This window comes from Macrobrachium nipponense, chromosome 8, assembly GCF_015104395.2.
Source record: "Macrobrachium nipponense isolate FS-2020 chromosome 8, ASM1510439v2, whole genome shotgun sequence".
Lineage (NCBI taxonomy): Eukaryota > Metazoa > Arthropoda > Malacostraca > Decapoda > Palaemonidae > Macrobrachium > Macrobrachium nipponense.
The window spans coordinates 70,620,217-70,641,655 of NC_087203.1; the positions used below are offsets into that span (position 1 = coordinate 70,620,217).

The 21,439-nt window shown below is 37.4% G+C and overlaps 1 protein-coding gene across 6 annotated transcripts in view; it reads right to left on the minus strand.

The window, feature by feature from the left end:
* LOC135222830 (eukaryotic translation initiation factor 4E type 2-like) overlaps positions 1–21,439 on the minus strand; it is a 252,034-nt gene that overhangs the window by 145,856 nt on the left and 84,739 nt on the right. For all 6 annotated transcript variants that reach the window (XR_010316362.1, XM_064261155.1, XM_064261158.1 and 3 more), the window contains exons 2-5: positions 20,831–20,903; positions 13,961–14,088; positions 5,169–5,283; positions 4,122–4,274 (exon numbers count right to left, since the gene is read on the minus strand). Coding sequence is in view for 5 of the 6 variants with exons in the window: in XM_064261155.1 (XP_064117225.1) it covers positions 4,122–4,274; positions 5,169–5,283; positions 13,961–14,088; positions 20,831–20,903 (469 nt within the window). In the remaining variant the exon portion in view is untranslated. The remainder of the gene's footprint in view (positions 1–4,121; positions 4,275–5,168; positions 5,284–13,960; positions 14,089–20,830; positions 20,904–21,439) is intronic.

Consider the following 21,439-nt stretch of genomic DNA (forward strand, 5'->3'; position numbering starts at 1 on the left):
AAACATTGGCGATATTTGGTACTTATCGGCGCTGATAATCAGAGATCAATGGCTCTATTAGGTATGTATCAACACCAATAATACCCGATTATCGGCAGTAATTGGCGGAAATTGGCGCTGAAAATCGCTGATTTTCATCACTAGACAAACACCATAAAACCAGATTGCCAATAACCAGGGACTGCCTGTATGTATTCTGTGCTGATAACCATGTTTAGAGGACAGATGACATTTAAAAGTCAAGATAGCCAAAGGTATCACTCATAACCAAAGGGTCATGGACAATATAAGGTATTTAAAAAATTGGAGGCAACTCAGCACTTAAAATTTAAAATTTTTATTAAACTTATTCAACAGTCATTAGTAACAAATACTTTAAACTTACAATTACAGGCAAATACAGTAGTACCTCTAGATCAAAATTAATCCGTTCCGAGGCGCCCTTTGTATCACGAGGTTTTCGTATCTTGGACCACATTTTACATGTAAAATGTCTAATCTGTTCCAAGCCTTCCAAAACCACCCCATTAAATTTCATAATAAAGCTAAATTGACCTATAAACAATGAAATACTACAACAATTTGGACCATTCAATACCTAAATTAAGACTAAAAATGCAAAACCTGTAAATAAAGTGTATATTAGTGTACAAGAAATATTATTACTGTAACGTAAAATGTGAAAGCTTACCTTTCAAGTGAGGCTACGTACATACGTAACTATCCAAGGAAGATTGCTTCTGCCTACGTACTTTTTCACAATGTTCCTGTGTGAGCCTTTTCGGGGGGTGTCTTCTACAAATGATTGCACTTTATGAAAAGCGGCTTTAATTTCTGCGGTTTTTTTTTTTTTATGTAATATGTACGTATGTACACTTTAAAAAAATATACGTACATACTACAACGTAACTATCCAAAGGAAGATTGCTTCTGCCTACGTACTTTTTTCACAATGTTCCTGTGTGAGCCTTTTCGGGGGTGTTCTTCTAACAATGATTGCACTTTATGAAAAGCTGCTTTAATTTCTGCCATTTTTTTCTTCTTTTTTTGATTTTTAACTTTTTTTTCTACTTTTTTTACTTTACATAGGTTTTTTTTTTTTTTTTTTACAGAATTTAAACTTTCTTTTTTGCACCTCATGACTCTGTTGGCCCTGGTGTCCATCAAAACCCTGTTCAACCAAATGTTCTCTCTGCAACTGATTTGGCTACTGAATGTTCGGCTGCTGACCTTCAACATAAACTTAAGTGCCTTGATTATACGTACACTACATACTGGTATGCATGTTGTAAATGATTGGTCTACACCCTCTGTTCAGCAGGGAGTGGAGATTCTACCAACCTTGCAAAGTTTCCAGTTATCCCATGAGAGACCCCTTGATCACTTATCCCATGTGAGAGATCTTGGTCACTTTTTTTTTTAAATATTAGTATATTACGTACACATTGACGATCCCGAACACGAATACCGCGTGCGTACTATAACAATGCTGGTACGAGTTGGCCCGAAGCCACGCCACCATGTATACATAGTAGATGCATGATGGGAGGGACGCTGGCCAATAGGAGAGAAGGATTTCATGGCCACGACTAGCATCAGGAACCAATGGGAGAGCAGGAGGATGGTGGCGAGTCTACTAGTATACTAAGATGGCGGCGCGCGGCGCGATTTTCAAAATTGTTATCCGGGCAAATCTCGGACTTTCAGAAACCTTTCGTATCTTGAAAACTTTTCGTATGTAGAGCCATTAAATTTTTCGTATTGGCTTTCGTATCTCGAGGTACCACTGTACTGGTAGTTGACAATCAAAAAGAATGCTGTTATGATGAGCAGTTAACCCTTAATGGAAGGCTACCCTCATATGAGCAGCAATAATAGAAGGATATCCTCATATCAGTAGTAATACATAACAGGTTTGGGTGGTGGACTTACTCACTCATAGTGAGCATCAATATTACATGCCATCGATTTGATGGAATTGTGTGGGAGAGAGTTTCCATTACTTCTATAGCTGATTCACTAATGGCAACTTTTAGACTGGCCCAGATCAATGAAGTAGGCAGCTCATGAGTTATTTGTGATCTTGACTTTAAGGCACGTCTTTTCATTTATTTGCTCATAAATATACCCAGGTGTTGCTGTTGGTTTTAGTTCTTATCTTTAATAATAGTATGTCAGAGCAGGCCCCACACAAGGTTGTAAATATAGTATTTTTCAACTTCTCATGGAAGGAAGGTATAATTTTTTTAATTTTTTCCTACACCAGTTTTTTTTCTTAAATTGACCTCAAAGTTTCCCTGGCTTGGGGTACTGCCTATGTTTTTATAGCTCAGCTCTTACGGGTTAAAGAAAATGAAACTGATTAATTTTGATGCAATCTTATATTATTCAGCATAATTTCAAGACCTGCTTAAAAGACAGTAAGCCAGCAATTCAATTCATGTTAAGATATGGTATGACATTGAAGATTGGTGACAATGTCAACTGACTTCATGATCCTCTGAAAGATAACTAGCAACTCAAAAATACCAGAAAGACCAGAGTGCATTTAGAAACTGGTTTCCTTCTGATCCTTAAAAACTAAAGCAAGTCACAATATGATGGAATACTGGTCAACTATCATATTATCATGTGGCTTAAAACATGAAAGGAAAACTTTGCAGATATCATGGGTTGGAAACCCACCACCATCTAGAAAAACTGTGCACTAAATTGGGATCAGGCTAGATAAATAAAGCAATTTTTTATAAATTGCTCCCATGTTACAGCCATTAGACATTACTTGCTTTGCCCAATGAAAGTTCATCAACATTCAAACTTGATCACAAACACCATTGTGATAAAAGGGGAGCTTAAAGAACATGCTACCCAAATAAATTTTGCTATCAAAACAAACAAACAATGATTAGGAGCAACTGATGCAAATCCTAAAAACACAAAGAAGTATGACAAGGATCAGTAAATCCAGTAAAACTGAAAACAAACAAACAATTCAGGGGGAGACAAAAGGTGCCCAAATGATGAAGGATTACTCTGTGTATTAATTGTTCTTCAGATTTACAGCACAAGGTATTTTTAATAACAGAATCACATCTAAATCCTTTTTCAATTAAACAACTTGATTCACCCTTCTTCACATTATTTAAAATGAAGATGAACTCCAGGGCTCAATATACAAAGCGCCTTCCTTGGGTAACACCTGTAAAAGACATTCAAGCAAGAGCCCCAACCAGAATGAAGTACAATAAGCTCTTGAATGAGAAAGGTTAAGAAACTTCATTCGAATAAGTTTTATATTTCAAAAGTAAGTCTCTATAGATAGAAACTGCCAAGCAATGATTACAAATAACTATTGAGAATACGTATCTGTAATTTGGAACTTACAAACCTTTCACCAGAGAAAATATACAGGTTGCTAAAATATGCCATAAGAAAAAGAAAGGGGACAGAACCATTCTGTTGATAGTACAGAACTGTAATGGCACTACAAGCGATTCTATTGAAAATATTTGTTCTACTTTGCAAAAAGTAAGGTTATCTTGGACAATAAAATCATGAATACTCAATATAATCATAAACAGAAATACACATATTTTACTTCTACATAAAAAAAATATTAGCTGTCCTTTAAACCAGACTTCTAAAAAGAATATGCAAGTGGCTGCATAATCAGTTAGTTGTTTTTAACGTTTTTATTTTGTTCTTGTTCTTTATCAATAATCTATTATTCTTCTAAATTTTTTTGTTACTTCTCTTTGTCCGAAAGTACAGTAGATGCTTATGTATGCTCTAACTGAATACTTAAGAATAATTTTAGTCATCAGTAAATCAATCACTCACTCAGATTTCGATGAGTGAATGCGTACAGATTTTAATAAACTTTCAACACAAGAATGAAATTTTTTATTGCGAAATGAAAACTTTGTACTAACAAATACCAATTGTATATCACAAAGCACAATACCATTACCAAAGTATCAAAACAATAGTTTTCCCTTTTTTCCACAATAACCATCAACCAATCTTAAAGAGTCTAGTAGGTAACAAAATTCCAGTATGCATTTCAATTTCACATATTTTCGCAACCTCATAATTTTTGTAGCCTGGAAAAAACAACATACCTGAAAGCGAACTGATATCACAGCTCCACATATTTCGTCACCAACCATAAACTGCTCTCCAACCATAGCCAATATCATGTTTTCCCAGCAGCGTGATGCTAACCCTTTTCGTAATCGAACGATCCACTTTCCACCATTCCTATTTGCTGTGTCCTTTAAGAAAAAAAATATACATATGATATGAACTGGGAGTGCTCATATAAAATTTTAGTTTGGATATGTTCCTGAAGCATTAAGAAAATTTATATAAAAACACTCTTATTACAAAAGTTCAACTATTTTTACTAAAATAATAATAATCATCATCATCATCATCACATACTATTTTCTTGCACACTTTCCTGGTGGTAACATTTGTATGCATATAGTAGACCACAGCCTATGGAAATAAAATTAAACCCCATCATAGCCCTGCATATTCAAAGAAAAGAATAGAATATAAAATTTGGGCCAAAGGGCTGAAATAGAAACCAAGGGTAAAAAGGTTATCAAGGTGTAACAGGAGGAAAAACTAACAGTTAACACTATGAAACAATCATTCGGAGGGGATGGAAAGTAAGATGGGAGTCGGAGAATATGAAAACAGGTATAGGAAAAGGAATGAAGGGTTGTAGCTAGGGACAAAAAGATGCTGCAAAGAACCTTAAGTAATGCTTACAGTGCACCACGTGATGTGCACTGACAGCACTAAGGTGCACTGACAGCAATAACCCCCTACGGGGTACGTATTCTAACCCTCACTTTTATCCCAAATATTTATCATAATAAACATACACTAAGACCATACGTATTAGCATTCAGCACTATCAACATTAGCCTTAATGCATCAACATCCAACCTAACCATATATAACAGGTTACTGCATACATATTGGCAATTATGCACTCCAACAAAGGGCTTCAAATTATTTTCTCATTTATACTATCAGACTAAAAAAAAAAAAATTCTGAGCCAGGTTTGCTCCTCTCACAAATTCTTTACTGTGAATGGAAACTGTCAATAATATCTTTGCTGAAATATCCTAGAAACAGAGTTTACTTCACTCACCTCCCACATAGGTTTAATTCCATCTTTGAATATGTGAATATCAGAATGTGACGTGAGATCTGAAGGCCGCAACAGTCTACTGTAATAGCCCCAAAACTGCTCCACAGATGCAAACCTAAAAAAAACATGTACAAAACCAATGCAATACAAGAATGGCAATGGTACATTACTAAACTTTGGAATTTTATTGATATGAGAATCATGACTTCAGAAAAAAATGATGTAAAACAGAAGTTGCAGGACTCATTAAAAATAGTAAAATTATCAAAAACATCATTTATTAGAATATACAAATTAATACAAAGGTGCAAAGGTAACATGGGGATAAAAGCTCTTAGAACAAAAATATAAATGGATGTGTACCTGGACTAGGGATCAAGCTGTGGGTCAAAGGTGCTGAAACCTTACTTCACCCTACGTACAGTCTTAACATTCCTCAACTTTTTAAATGTGCTGTATAATGGAAAAGTACGATAACAGAAGGATGAGGACTGCAATTATTAAACACTGGCCCTAAAACTTAGCTTTTGTCAGGAGTAAAGCTAAGACAAGACTACTATATTTCAGAGGGTAAGCAGTTAGGTAAGAAAAAATGACATGAAACTAAATTAGTATGGCAAGAGAGGCAATGAGGACAAAAGGGATGTTGCACACAACCTCTGGGGCTGCCTACAGTATGTAATGCTGGGAACAATTTGATACTAGTGCCATACAATATATTCAAAATGCGACAGTACAGAAATACCACAGGCATAAGCTCAGGTGATTCTACATATCAACCGTACAGCAGTATAAATCCTATTACTTCTGGACACACACTATAACGACCCTTTTATAAACCATAAATATGATATTTTTATGATTGTTTGTGTCCTTTACTTCCCTGTTAGGGGAGGAGGGAGGGCTTTGATTATGTAATTACAATTACTACTTGGTAAGTATACATAAAATCTCATTTTATCATAAGAATATCATTTTTATGTATGCAACTTACCAAGTAATTGCATAGCTGAATCCCACATAAAATAAAATGCTTGTTGGTTCCTTACTAGTTAAGAGAGCTGCTACAGATAGTAATTACTGCCTCTGGATGGCATTCATCTTAACTCGTAGAGACATGGCAGTATAGCCAGAGATTGTCTCCTACTAAAGTGGGATCCACTGCCGCTAAGGAAAAGTCTGCAGCTAGCAAGTATACACAATACTATGGCCCTGCCCAGCGCTCAGTAACAAAGCACACAAAAATATTAGGGTAAATGTAGTCGCCAACACCTAATATTAAAAACCTAACACCCAACCATTAAAAGGACTGGTGGGTCCTCCAAGTTACTAGTACCCCCATGCTTCCCTATGACTTAACAACCTTCATCAAGGTGAAGAGAACAAAGGATAGAGCAAAGGGTAGGAAGAAAAGACTTTCTATACACTCTCACCAAACACCGTACTGTGCCAGCCGCTAAAAACGGACCTAAAGTACCGCAATTTTCGTAAATGGTCTCAATATCGCTCATGTATAATGGGAAGCAAACACTACACAACACTGTGCCAGCTGCTAAAAACAGACCTAACGTACGTACTGTACTGCTAGTCTTGTAAATTGTCTCTATATCGCGCAAGTAATGGGAAGCAAACACTGACTTGTATTTCCAATATGTAGCTTGAACTATTGATGTCAGCGAGAGGTTAAGTTTAAAAGAGTGAAGTAGCAACAGCTCTCACTTCATTAGGGTCTGATTCATTCATTTGCAAGTGAGCGTCCACTTAGAGGTTCCACAGAAAAAATGCCAAGGCATTTTTGGAAAGAGTTCATGAAGGGTTTATTCAACTGAACACCACAGGTGATCAGAATTACAGTAGGGCCTCGTTAATCACGGGGGATAGGGCCCAGAACCCCCCGTGATAAGTAAATAACCCTGTGTTTATCCATGGTAACCCCCCTGAAAATTGCTTTAAACCGCCTACTTTAAATAATTGAACCCACCCAAGACCACTATTTCAGTGTTTATAACTGCCTACTTTAGTTCAAGCACCAAATATTTCTTCAACTATCACCTTAAACTAAATTCAAGACAGTTTCAAAGTTATTCTTTCCTATCTTCAATTTCCCCTTCATCAGATCAGCAAACAAAAGTATAATTACCTAACAATTCCTTGTTATTTTCATGATTTGGCTGCTGCACCAAACTAAAAGTACGTACATAGTATATCTATTTCGTGAATGAACATATTTATGATAAAAAAAACATGATTTACTGTAATGATTACAGCACCCAACTATAATATTAATGTGTAAACAGCAAAATACAGCAATAAAAATCTAGTTTTGTCTTTTGTTTACGTTTAGAATCAGTTGATGGACGTTTATTACCGAAAGAATCATTTTGGAAAACAATTTAGTTCCTAAAAGAAACTAATTTATTAATGGAATTATTATTATTATTAACTTTGTACATAAATAGTTTATGATATTTTTTATGATACAGTAATTCAATATTTCATTGAGAGAGAGAGAGGAGAGAGAGAGAGAGAGAGAGAGAAGAGAGAGAGAGGGAGAGAGAGCGAGAGAGAGAGGAGAGAGAGCAGCTTGTGACGAGAGTAACTTGAATAGCTTGAGAGAGCAACTTAGGGCTAGAGTAACTTGAATAGCTTGAGAAAACAGCTTGGGACGAGAGTACTGTTGACTATCTTAGCTCGAGAATAACAATGAAATTTTTTGTATTTTAAAATATTTTATGATGATAACAAATAAAACATGGATAGTGATAAATATTTCTCTTGTATACTGTTATAATATGTGATAATCATTGAGTCAACTTTAAAAGTTGTATTGAAGCACAGTTTCGTAAATCACAGAAAGAATAAAAATATGGCAACACATTTTTATTCTTTCGGGGACGATATAATAGATCAGTATTTATAGTTTTTTTTCTGTAAGTGATGAGAGAGAGAGAGAGAGAGAGAGAGAGAGAGAGAGAGAGAGAGAGAGAGAGAGAGAGAGATTTTGCTATTTACATCATAGTATTGGAAAATTTGTAAATGAGTTTATCCTAAAAATGCATTTAGTCATGAAAAGAAGAAGAAAACAGTAATTAGTGAATCTTGCTCTATGATAAAATTCGTGATTTCGTTAATTTTCTGGAATATACGTAGCATTTGGGCTTCACAAAAAAAAGTAAGTAAAGTGATTTATGACAGAGTTTAGAGGATACTTACGTAAAAATAAATCGGTACTTTGTTTGTAGAACGGTCATATGTATTTTTTTCGTGAATGAATATACATTTATGATAAAAAACTAGTTACTGTACTGCTTAGAGTACATACTGTAATATTAATGTAATCACATCAAAATAAAGTAATCATTGTTCATTGTATACTGTAATCATGTAGAGTGTATTTTTGTCTTTTGAAAAATGGATTCCCCAAGGAATTATTCCTTGAAGAGGCTTTTTATTATGAAGATATGCCAATAATATATAAGATTTGCGTTTTATATGAATATATGACAATAATATATAAGGTAAAAATGGTTTTATTACGTTTACGCTTCGTCGCCGATTGCAAACAACATACGATGATCTATGACAATTATCGTTTGTATGACTGCAGTGTTCAGAGAAGTTGATTACGTTATACCAAAACAATAATGAAGTTAGAATTGAAAAATTTATGTTTTCCTAAATGTCATTACTACTGTAATTACACTACTACTATTAACATTTCTAAAAGGTTAAGAATGACAAAGGTGCTGTGAAGTGTAACTCAATATTTACATTTCTGCTGGCCGCTCAACTACAAGTTGATGTCAATGACGTGGAATTATTCCATGAATAGGCTATATATTATGAAGATATGCCAATAATTCATAAGGTGAGAATGGTTTTATTACCTTTATTGTCAGTTAATATTATAATGTGAATCTATTCATGCATTTGTTGATTATCGGAACCGGACTAGGCTTAGCCTACCACCAACAAGCCCGGATGCTGTGATTCATACCAGCGATATATAGACTGAGAAGTGGTCCAAGGAAAAACCTGTCTTCTGCATTGTGCAATAGCTTTTGCAGCTGGGTTTGAAAAGACTTATACTCGCAGGAGTCTCCTGAAAGTCTGAATGAGTGAGAGTGGAGAGTTCTTGGTGATACCAGCTGAAGTGGGGTTGTCTGAGCAGACCGGTTTTCTGTGGTAAGTCTCGTGAAGTCTATGAGTAATTCAAGGAGATCCAGAAACCATTCCTGAATTGGCCAGTAAGGAGCAATCGGTGTTACCATGAGGTTTTGTTGATATCTGAACTTGTTGATGCTCTCTTTCTCTCTCTCACCATCTTGAACAAAGGAAAGGCATACAAGTCTGTGTCTGACTAGTTTATCAACATCGCATCTGTTGCCCATGCGAGAGGATCCAGGGGTGGTGAGCAGTCTAGATGGAGGCGATGATTCTTGGATGTTGCAAAAAGGTCCAGAACCAGTTTGCCCCAGTTTCTATAGGTTAAGGCACACTAAAGGATCTAACATCCACTCTGTGGGGAGAACTTGCTTGTAGCGGCTCAGTTCATCCGCCAACACATTGAGTCTGACTTGGATGAACCTCGCTAAACTTTGTTTGATTCTGATGCACCCATATGAGCAGGATTCTTGCTGCCTTGCACAGAGTGAAAAGTGTGTGTTCCCCCTGTTTGCTTATGTATAGGACAGAGCTGTTATGTTGTCCGAGTGGACTGTTATTACTTAGTTGCGGATCTCTGTTGAGAAGGCTTTTAGTCCCCAATGGATGGCTTACAATCCATTTATATTTATGTGCCAGTTCTTTTGTTCCAAACTCCTGAGACTTCCCTGTCTCCCAGGAGAGCTCCCCAACCTAGGTATAAGGCGTCTGAATAAAATACTATGTCAGGGCTCAGAGGAAAGACATTTCCCTTCCAAAAGTCTTACTCTTGAATTCCACCATGCAAGGTCCTCCTTTATCTTTTATGTTACTGGGAACACAAACAAATCTGCGTGCTTCTTCCGATTTAAGTTGATTCTGAGGAAAAATGGCAGATTTTGCATGTTCAACAAGCCCAGAGTTACAAATTGTTCTATGGATGAGAGTCCCGAGAAAGTTCATCCAATCCATCACCAAGCAAGACTGAAGAGAGAAATTTCTATCTTCTGAAGGTATGAGTCAATCCTTTGGGGGAGGGAAAAACCCCAAAAGCTAGAGTTGATCCTCATCCCCAAATACGCTGTCTCTTGACAAGGAACTCATTGAGATTTTCTTAAATTTATTAGAAGGCCCAGATCTTGGGCTAAAGCAAGGGTTTCATGCAGGTCCTTCATACATTTCAACTTCGTCCGAGAGCGAACAACCCAGTTGTCGAGGTAGAAAGAAATCTTCATGTGCCTACTAGGTGTAGCCACTTTGCAACAGGATCCAAAACATGGGTAAACACCTGGGGAGCTGTGGACAGACTGAAGCACAGAACTGTGAATTGGTAAATTTTCTTCTGGAAAACGAATCTCAGGAATTTTCTCAAGTCTTTGTGAATGAGAATATAGAAGTATGCGTCATCCATATTGATTGAGATCATTCAGTCTCCTTGATGGATTTAAGACAATACTGAGTGATTCATTTCCATTTTGAACTTGGTCTTCGACAGAAATAAGTTCAAGGTGCTCATGTCCAAAACTGGTCTCGAGCCCCCCAAGGCTTTGGGGACAACGAACAGTTGGTTGTAAAACTCCCTGGAGTAGGGGTCCTCTACTACATACTTCTCTAGCCCTCTTTTCTAATAGAGATGTTACTTCTCAGGCATGAGCTGAGAATTTCTCCGAGTTGGCAGAACTGGCTAAGAGTGTTTCAAATGAAAGGGATGGTGTACCCTTCTTTGAGAACCTTCACAACCCATGGTTCTGCCCCTCTCACTTCCAAACTCCGCCAAAAATGAAGGAGCCTTGCTCTTACTGGAGTAGGAAGGAATTACTTCTCAGTTTTTAATTGCAACTTATGATGATGATGACTTCCTGATTGCTCGGGGAGTAAAGCGGACATTTCCTAAAGCTCTGGGGGAACTTCTTGGCTTAGATCTGCCACGAAAGGACTGATACAGAGTGGAAGATGATGAAGCACGAGCATTGGAGGCAGTCGTTTCCCTAAGAAGCTTCACTGACTGAGCCAGAAGATCTTGATGGATGTATGATATTTAGGGCTACAACCCAGGCACTGGGGCCAAGAAGGCCATTCAGCGCCAAAAAGATCTTGAGTGGATTTCTTCCGAAGGTCAGAAGAAATCTGAAGAACTGTGGTCTGAGGAAACCGGTGTTTATTATCAAGTGGCAAGAAAAGAAGAGCAGATTTCTGAGAGCGGGTCACTCCTTTGGTTGTAAAGGAGCACCAAAGCTCCTTCTTCCTGAGGATGCCTAAGGTGAATAGGGAGCCTAATTCTAGAGAACCATCTGTAATGCCTTTATCAAGGCAAGAAATAACTAACAAGTCAGATACAGCATCATCCAAATTGGAGGTACACTCCTTAATTTTATGAGCTGACACTCCTACAGACCAGTCAAGGAAGCTCATTACCTCAAATATACAGTGTTTTTCAGAAGATGATCCAGCTCTGAAGTCGAAAACATAACTTTGACTGAGTTGAAAGCAGACTTCTGGAGGAGTCACTAAGACCAGAGAAGTATCCCCCTGGGAGGAGGCAGAAACTCCCAGGGCATGAGCTTCCCCGTCGCATACGAACAATGCCTCCTAGTAGACAGTTTTGAAGGAGAGAAACGAAAGTTGACTTTCCCTTGCTCTCTCTTCTCTGAAAGCCACACGTCCATCTCTTTCGAGGCCTTCTTGGCTGACAAGGAAAGTACCAACAACAGAAGTTTAGTCCCCCTCTACCTGATTATCCATTTGGCAGGTAAAAGCTGGGGAAGTTGGAGCGGCTGGCAAAAAGAAACTAGAGAAATTTGCTAACAAATAGCAAAGTAAAGAAGAATACACTGTAGGAGGAGTTTCTTTTTCTACTTCTTCTGCTTCTCCCTCTGAAGAGACAGAAGACAGGCCGAGCAGGCGCTGGGGTTTTTTAAAACAAACCCAAAATACTATTTCAACCTTCTGCTGGATGCCCACCATTGAAGGGTCAACGGATGAGGAAGTTTGAAGTCCTGAAGGTTGTGGAGGCACTGCAGGAGTTGCAAGTACGTACAGGCAACTGATGTGCAAAGGAAAGACTATCTGAAGAGAAATGATGTGCAGATGGGAGCTGTGGCACCGATGGGCACTCAGGCATCAAAAGGAGCTCTGGAGGAAGAGCGTGCTCTGGAGCCGATGGGCACTCTGTTGCCAATGGGTGTGCATGAAACACTTGATCTCGAGCAAGCATATGCACCGTTGGGCACTCTGGTGCCGTTTGATGCCTTGAGGTCTCCAGAGACTAGAAGCCAACAAATGCACAGGTACTGACAGACACTCATGTGCATGATGTACACACAAACACATTACAAGAGCCTCTAAGGACTCGGAAACCGAATGTACGGCTGACGAGCAAGGAGCAGGAGGAGTACCCAGCACCAACGGACACTCAGAGGCTGTCCTTGGTGTAGGAACACCCACTGGTGTGACACTAGATTGCTTTAAAGAAGATTTTCTACAGGAGGAAGAATGTCTCCTGGATGAAGGCGGCTTTTCTGGTGCAGACTGTCCTTCCACATAATGAACGTCCTGGGAGAATCTCTCGGGACTGTCCCAGAAACTAAAAGAGGAACAGGAAAGTGCGAATCCATCCTCGCTCGTCGTTTCAAAGGACGAGATTCATCTGCAAAGCGCCATTGGCACCTGGGCATCGATTCCTCCGAGCTAGACATGCTCAAGGAACGACAAGACACTTCCTTAGAGATGCCTTTCAAGCAGTGCTCTGTCAAGACCTGGAATACAACAACAGGATCGACCGAGGAGGTGACTACCTATGGGCAGAGTCCACTGACCTTCCTTGGGCTACCAGTATGAGTCCTCCAAAGTTTAGGGGAGTATGCCAGGGACCTTTGCCTAGCAGAATCAGTGGGGCACAAGCAGCCACCTCCACCACTGCACTAGCACTTGCCCCTCCATTACCTTTACCTACATTGTCCATGAGAACTTTGACTGAAGCTCCCAATTGTTCCATGGCCTGCACCATCATAGAAAATTTATCTACTAGCAATTCGAGGCTGGAAACGGGATCAGGTTTGGGTGCAAGAGAGCCAGGGTTAGGATCAGGTTGTACAACTTGAGACAAGGGAACAGGTGTACACAAGGAGAATGAGAAATAGACAACATATACCCGACTAGCTAAGGACTTCCTACGGCTAGCCCTATAAGCTACTTTCCTCTTTTTCTCTTTCAAGCTTATTCATACGATTCTTCAAAGTCTAAATTGAGACAAAACCAAGTCAAAATCATAATACGTAATGGATTCCTGATAATAACTAATCAATGCCAAAATGGTTACCAAAGGTAAAAGTACTTCAGTAAATGCCTGAGACATTGAATGAGTAGATTCTAACAGATGCAAAATGCTGCTGCTACCAACCACTGTTATGGTCATCAGTCAGCAGGAACAACTGATTCGCTTTGCTTGGTTGGTTCCTCTCTACCCCAGTAGTGGGCGGGGTGGTTGCCCAGCCAAACAAAATAGTATAGCACTACTGCAAATTTTCAAAATTCTAGCTGCCGACGGATAGTGAAACTATAGCTATGTAATTACTTGGCAAGTTGCATAGTATATAAAAACAACCATATCATATCTACAGTATAGCGAGACATCAGATTCCCAATCTCACCTGCCTAACAATTTTAGATTCTGGTCGTAACTTTGTGTTGTAGCTTGTTTACCAGGTGCTCGTCTGCTAAACCAAATGGAATATGTGTACTGTAGTCTGTGTTCGCCTGGCTTTACTTCTACTGGTGGCTGAAAATAAAATAAATTGGAAAAATTAGTGATGATGCTGATGATGAAATCAGAAGTAGGTCACAGTGCTAAAGTAGTGTAATAAATTTACCATTACATTAAGATAATTATTTACTATATGTACTAAATGAAGTGTAAAATCATTCTAATTTGAAGTCTCCACAAACTTTAGTACATACTGTTTAGATTCTCCATTGTACATATACCCATTACTCATGAAAATTTGCCTATTTACCATATTTTTCACTGAGAAATAATTCACAAATTACTGTATTTTCATATTTTCATGACACAAATGCATTTTTTGTTACAAAACTACAGGCAGTCCCCCAGTATTGGAGAGTCAATTAATAGCAATCTGGCTTAAAATCGCTGATTTATTGTGCCATAACAAGCAGTTTCGGTTATCGCTGCCATAAGGTGCCAATAATAAGAGTTATGGTGCCGTAACATGCCTAAAAGGAGATGCTATTAGCTGGTTATCAGTGTCATTAACCAGTTAACCGCACCATTAACTGGATATCGTGCCATAAGCGCCATAAACCACCAAGTTTTGGTTAATAGTGGTTTTTGCTTATCAGCACCCTGCTGAGATCAGAATCCCGGCTGATAACTGGGGACATCCTGTATTAAAATCCTCAGGTATAAGCATTTTTCGAGGATTTTTGGGGTTTTTAACTATAAAAAAAGGCAGTTCTAAGCATTTTTTGAAGGTTTTAAGTATTCTTGGATTTTAGTTACTCACGGGGGTCAGGTACCCATCCCCTGAGAATACTGGGGTCTACTGTAATGTCTTCTGGCATGACATGGCGACTTTTGACCGTTGTCATTACTCAACTGCGTAGGTGCTAAGCAGCATTTCACATCCGCCACCACTTGGTGGACATCGTCAAATTCGCCAGCTCAGTTACGTATCATGCCAATTGATGGCATCTTGCTTGTAATTGCACCGTAGTGGTGTCATAATGTGCACATTTTTTGATGTTATGACAATCGTGGTCTTTAATCGCCACTGTGTGACTCAGGCATTACGCTACCCGGTGAATATGGTAGTGAATGCAAAGTTACTATTACATAATACTCTATTCGTGGACTCATGATTCGTGGACCTGCCTATTTCATGGATTTTCCTACGCACCATATGTACCCATTATTCACAGAAAATTTGCCTGTTTGCAGTATTTTTTAGAGAAATTTTCATGACAAAATGCACTTTTTGTGATGAAACTAAAATACAGTGGGCGCCCCCGTATTCGCGGATTTCTCTCTGGACCATATTTACACATTATTTGCGGGGGATTTGCCTATTCGCGGGTTTTCCGATGAAAATCATCACTAATTAGTGTATTTGGACATTATTTTCATGACAAAATACATTTTTACGATAAAAAAATGATTGACTAATTTTCAAATATTAATAATGATTAATACGTACTGTATTAAGTAATATTTAATAAAATTAAATATCACTTAATTAAAATAATTCTCTCTCTCTCTCTCTGACAGAGATGTATGTCTTTTGCATGATAAATAAAAGATTTACTATTTCAAATATTGATGTTAATGTAAACAGCAATATCATCAATTCATTAAAGAAAATACTGTAGCAAATTAATAGGATTTTAGCTTATAAATTAAAATAATTATGTAAGAATAAAGGAAATCCTGCTCTTCTTTCTCTAACACAAGGTATTAAAACTGACAAATATATCAAGTAATGTGACAGGAGGGGGAGGAGCTGTTTTGTTGTTGCCATTAAGTGTTCATGTAATTTCTCTCTCTCTCTCTCTTCTCTCTCTCTCTCTCTCTCTCGCGCCTCTCCTCTCTCTCTCTCTCTCTCTCTCTCTCTCTCTCTCTCTCTCTCTCTCTCTCTCTCTCTCTCTCTCTCTCTCTCAGAGATAAAAGCATTTTTATGTTACTAGTATGTAATATGTTTTTACTGTTTATTTTTCAATTGTAATATAATATAATAATAATAATAATAATAATAATAATAATAATAATAATAATAATAGATAAATAAATAAACGTGTAATAAAAATAAATACAATAAGTAATAATAAGTAATAATAAGTAATAAAATAAATAATAAATAAAATAATAATAATAATAATAATTCCATGGATACTGGCTCAAAAACTTCAAGGCCCTACACCCACGAATAGCAGAACAACTCCAGCATTGTATCTCAAATCACCATGCACCCAAATGGATGACTACAGGAAGAACATCCTTAGTACAAGAGTAAGGGAAATATAGCCAGTAACTAAAGGCCTATCACCTGCCTACCAATAATGTGGAAGTTACTAACAGGTATCATTAGTGAAAGGCTATACATTACTAGAGGAGACAAACACACCCCCCACCAACAGAAAGGCTGCAGAAGGAAGTGTAGGGGCACAAAAGACCAGCTCCTGATAGACAAAATGGTAATGAAGAACAGTAGGAGAAGGAAAACCAACCTAAGCATGGCATGGATAGACTATAAGAAAGCCTTCGACATGATACCAGGACTAATAAAAGTAGACAAAGACCCAGAAATATACAGAGACAGGAGAATGACAGACAAAACAGAGAACTGGCACAACAAACCAATGCACGGACAATACATGAGACAGACTAAAGAACTAGCCAGCGATGACACATGGCAATGGCTACAGAGGGGAGAGCTAAAGAAGGAAACTGAAGGAACGATAACAGCAGCACAAGATCAGGCCCTAAGAACCAGATAGGTTCAAAGAACGATAGACTGAAATAACATCTCTCCCATATGTAGGAAATGCAATACGAAAAATGAAACCATAAACCACATAGCAAGCGAATGCCCGGCACTTGCCCAGAACCAGTACAAAAAGAGGCATGATTCAGTGGCAAAAGCCCTCCACTGGAGCCTGTGCAAGAAACATCAGCTACCTTGCAGTAATAAGTGGTACGAGCACCAACCTGAAGGAGTGATAGAAAATGATCAGGCAAAGATCCTCTGGGACTAGGGTATCAGAACAGATAGGGTGATACATGCAAACAGACCAGACGTGACATTGATTGACAAAATCAAGAAGAAAGTATCACTCATTGATGTCGCAATACCATGGGACAACAGAGTTGAAGAGAACCAAAAGGAAAAAATGGATAAGTATCAAGACCTGAAAATGGAAATAAGAAGGATATGGGATATGCCAGTGGAAATTGTACCCATAATCATAGGAACACTAGGCATGATCCCAAGATCCCTGAAAAGGAATCTAGAAAAACTAGAGGCTGAAGTAGCTCCAGGACTCATGCAGAAGTGTGATCCTAGAAACGGCGCACATAGTAAGAAAAGGACTGTGATAGACCAAGAAAAAAATAATAATAATAACGATAACATAACTAATTTCAAATTAAAATTCTTCCCTTCGTCTTTCTCTGTATCCATTTCCTTCTCTCAACTCCAAAGAAGCTCGAGCTCTGGAAGCTGTCAAAAATGTCAAATATTAGGACAGGGGAGGAGAACAATGCCATATAATGGTCACCAAATTTAATGGTTTTTATACAATTTCTCTCTCTTTTACTGGGATGAGATCACTTTTATGGTACAAAGTTTAACCAGACCACTGAGCTGATTAACAGCTCTCCCAAAGGATTAGATATTTTTACGTGGCTAGGAACCAATTGGTTACCTAGCAACAGGACCTACAGTTTATTGTGGGATCCGAACCACATTATATCGAGAAATGAATTTCTATCACCAGAAATACATTCCTCTGATTCCACGTTGGCAGAGCCGAGAATCGAACTTTGGACCACCGGATTGGTAGGCGAGCGCGAAAACCACTCGTCCAATGAGGAACTTTTATGGTACACGTATTTAATAAGTTTTTTATATTTTCCAATAATACTATATATATAATAATAATACTATAACTGTAATTATAAAATTCATATTTGAGTATATTATAAATACAATAATCTTTCCATTTCACTCTTTTAAATACTATAAGGATAACTCTCTCTCTCTCTCTCTCTCTCAAATTATATTAATACAAATACAATTCAAATTATATTAATACAATACAATCTCTAAGATTATTGCAGTATTATAATGGTAATTTAAGGTAAATTTGATGCATGTTACATAAGGTATACATTTGGTGTTTCTATTTATTCCTTCTTTTATCTCTCTCTTTCAGCAAAAGAATTCATAGACAGACAAATAGATACTTGTTCAGCCCTCTTTCTCTCTTCTCTGGAAAAGATATATATATTTATGGTTCATTTCAATCTTTTGATATCATAAGGAGCTACTCTCTCTCTCTCTCTCTCTCTCTCTCTTCTCTCTCTCTCTCTCTCTCTCTCTCTCTCTCTCCTCACTCTCTCTCACTCTCTCTCTCTCTCTCTCTCTAATGGTAAAATGTTTCAGATGACTTTGAAATTATATTAATAATATCAATTCAATGGTATATTTGATGTAGGATGATACTTTAAGTATACATTTGATATTTGAACTTTCAAGATAGGCAGATCCAAGCAGTTTTAGAGGGTAGTTCTTACTATTTGCAGGTTCGAGCAATTTGCGTGGGTGTATGATACCAATCCCCTGCGAATACAGGGGGAACACTGTAGTACTCAGTTTTAAATATTTTTAGTTTTTTTTGTTTCACCCCCCGTATTCGCGTTCTCCGGATTCGCGGGCTCACACATTCACCGATTTCTCTCGGGAATGTTTCCCCGCATTATTCACAGAAAATTTGCACATTCGCAGTATTTTTCTATGAGAAATATCCACAAATTCCTGGGTTTTTTTATCAATTTCATCATAAAATGCACTTTTTGTGATAAAACTATTTAAAAAAACCAGGTATAACAATTTTTAGTGGGTTTTTCTTGACTTTTAACTAACCAAATACTAGGCTGTTTTAGTGTTTTTATAGGGATTCCAACTATTCGTGGGTTCTAACTATTCACGGGGGTCTGGTATGCATCCCCCGCGAATACAGGGGGACCACTGTACATGCATACGTTTTATTACACTACTATTCAGTAAAAGGTAAAGATGGTAATGAATGCATAGTTGCTATTACATATTCGCTATTTGGCAAAGATCGTATTCTACTGTGAAAAGGTGGTAACGAACGTAAAGTTATTAATATGTTACTTGGCAGAACTGGATGCAATGTTTACGTGTCATTGTATGTAGCTACTAATTGAAAAAACATCCCTTTTCCAGGTGATGTTTAACTAACTGTTGCTCTTCACACTAGTCTGCCTAATATACTATTGCTACTCAGGAAAACAGTCTAGTATAGACCAGCTATGCTAGGCTAAATGGACAATGACTGCTTCTATATCACTAACAGACTTCCTGCTTACTAAGTAGAAATAAAGTAGTTAATCACTTGCAAAAAATGATAAACTTAAATCTCATCTGAATAACAAAATACTGATCCTGGAAGTTATTGGCTTAAAGTTACTCAAAATCAACAATAAGACATCACAGAAATCATAACAGGCAGTCCTCGGGTTATGACGGGGGTTCCATTCTTGAGACGCCTTGTAAGCCGGAACATCGTCAAAAATCCTAAGAAGACCTTACTTTTAATGCTTTGGGTGCATTACAAACTATGTAAACTGCATTCTTATTGCATTTTTCATTAAAAAACCTTCAAACATTGATTATTTTGCATTTTCTTGTCAGATCAGTGTTGTAAGCGCTGTAACCTTGGAACATGCGTCATAAACCTGGAAATAATGTCTGATAAATATAATTGAAAAGCGTTGTAACCTCGGAACGTCGTAAGCCAAACCCGTCGTAAGTCAGAGCCTGCCTGTATTCATACTTGGGCGTAAAAATTTAAATATGTGATGAAAATCATACGCTTATCAAAAAGAACCAAAACAAACTGCAGCAAAAATGATGTAAGTGTACAATTGTACCCTACACACACACACACACACAACTGAGTTTATCTTTTGGTTTGTAAAAATAAAAAGTGAGAAAATACAGTAAAAATATAAATGGCAATAGCTTAAAAAATAAATGAGAATAGCATGAAATATAAAGAAAAAAATCATAAACATAACAACATGAAGGAAAACAAGCTGTAGCAATTTCACCAATGCCAGCAAATGAGCGTGCATGTACTTACATAACCTAAGTTAATGACTGCATTTATCTTTTGAGTTGAGAAAACATAGTAAAAATAAAAATTAGAATAATTGTAATATATATAAAAATGTTCCAAAATGAAGAAGATGGGAATCCTGACATCCCTTCACCTCAAGGCATGTACGGTAAATGTGTTTAGCTGCAAATTCTAGCTCTTCACTTTGAAACCGTCAGTGATAAACTTTCTTGTTCAAGTCTATCAAATTACCTGTATCTTTTTTTTTTTTGCCTGTGCTTTATTAAACTTTCATTTTAATTTATTTTCTTTTGTTCTTATTTACCAACTTGTACGTACTTATTTACATAATATTTTACCATATGGTATTTGCTGTAAGTATATTATAAGTATATTACATCCAACAGTGTGTACTACACTTAAGGAAAAATGCTTTGAACACTTCCAATTCACGTATGATTAATCAAATGTTCATGGGTGATCAATTCCAAAATGCAAGAGGCAATTTGTGCCATAGATTTGAAAGCCTAAGACTGTACAGAGGAGAGATTACTGTACTGTAATCTTAAGGACCTACAACTTAGCTAACTGGGGTAATTACAAAAAGGGAATATCTCAATAACTCAAGATGTGAAACTTACCAGTGGCTTTTCTATTTCTTTGGTCTCCTTGTTAACAGTATCTTCCTCACCAGAGTCATCACTAGTTTTTAACCTGCAAAACAAAGTGGCTATATGTAGGTGAAGAATATAATTTACATTGTCAGTAATTTTGATATTCACTTAGGAAATAAACTTCAAGACCTCTATTTACAGCTACATACATTATCGATATGAACACTAGCCTATTATTTTACTTCTTGGGGGAGAGTGCTTCACTGAATATTTTTACTATAGCAGGGTCAACCTAGCTTTGTAACTAAGCCCCACCCACTGCACACCAGAGACTGGCTAGCTCACGAAAGGGAATGACGTCACACTAGCTAACAGTCTAAATGATTACCAGTATGGATTTGACCCTGTTTGGTCATGTTGAGTTTCGTGCATGAATCACAACGCCACAGATTTAAGTTCTCGGAGTTGTGAAGTATGCAGTTGATATCTCCAATAAAAGTTATATACTTTGGTACCTCGATATACGAAATTAATCCATTCTGAAGCGGCCTTCATAACCTGAGCTTTTCATATCTCGAACCGCATTTTACATGTAAATTGCCTAATTTGTTCCAAGCCCTACAAAAACACCCCAGT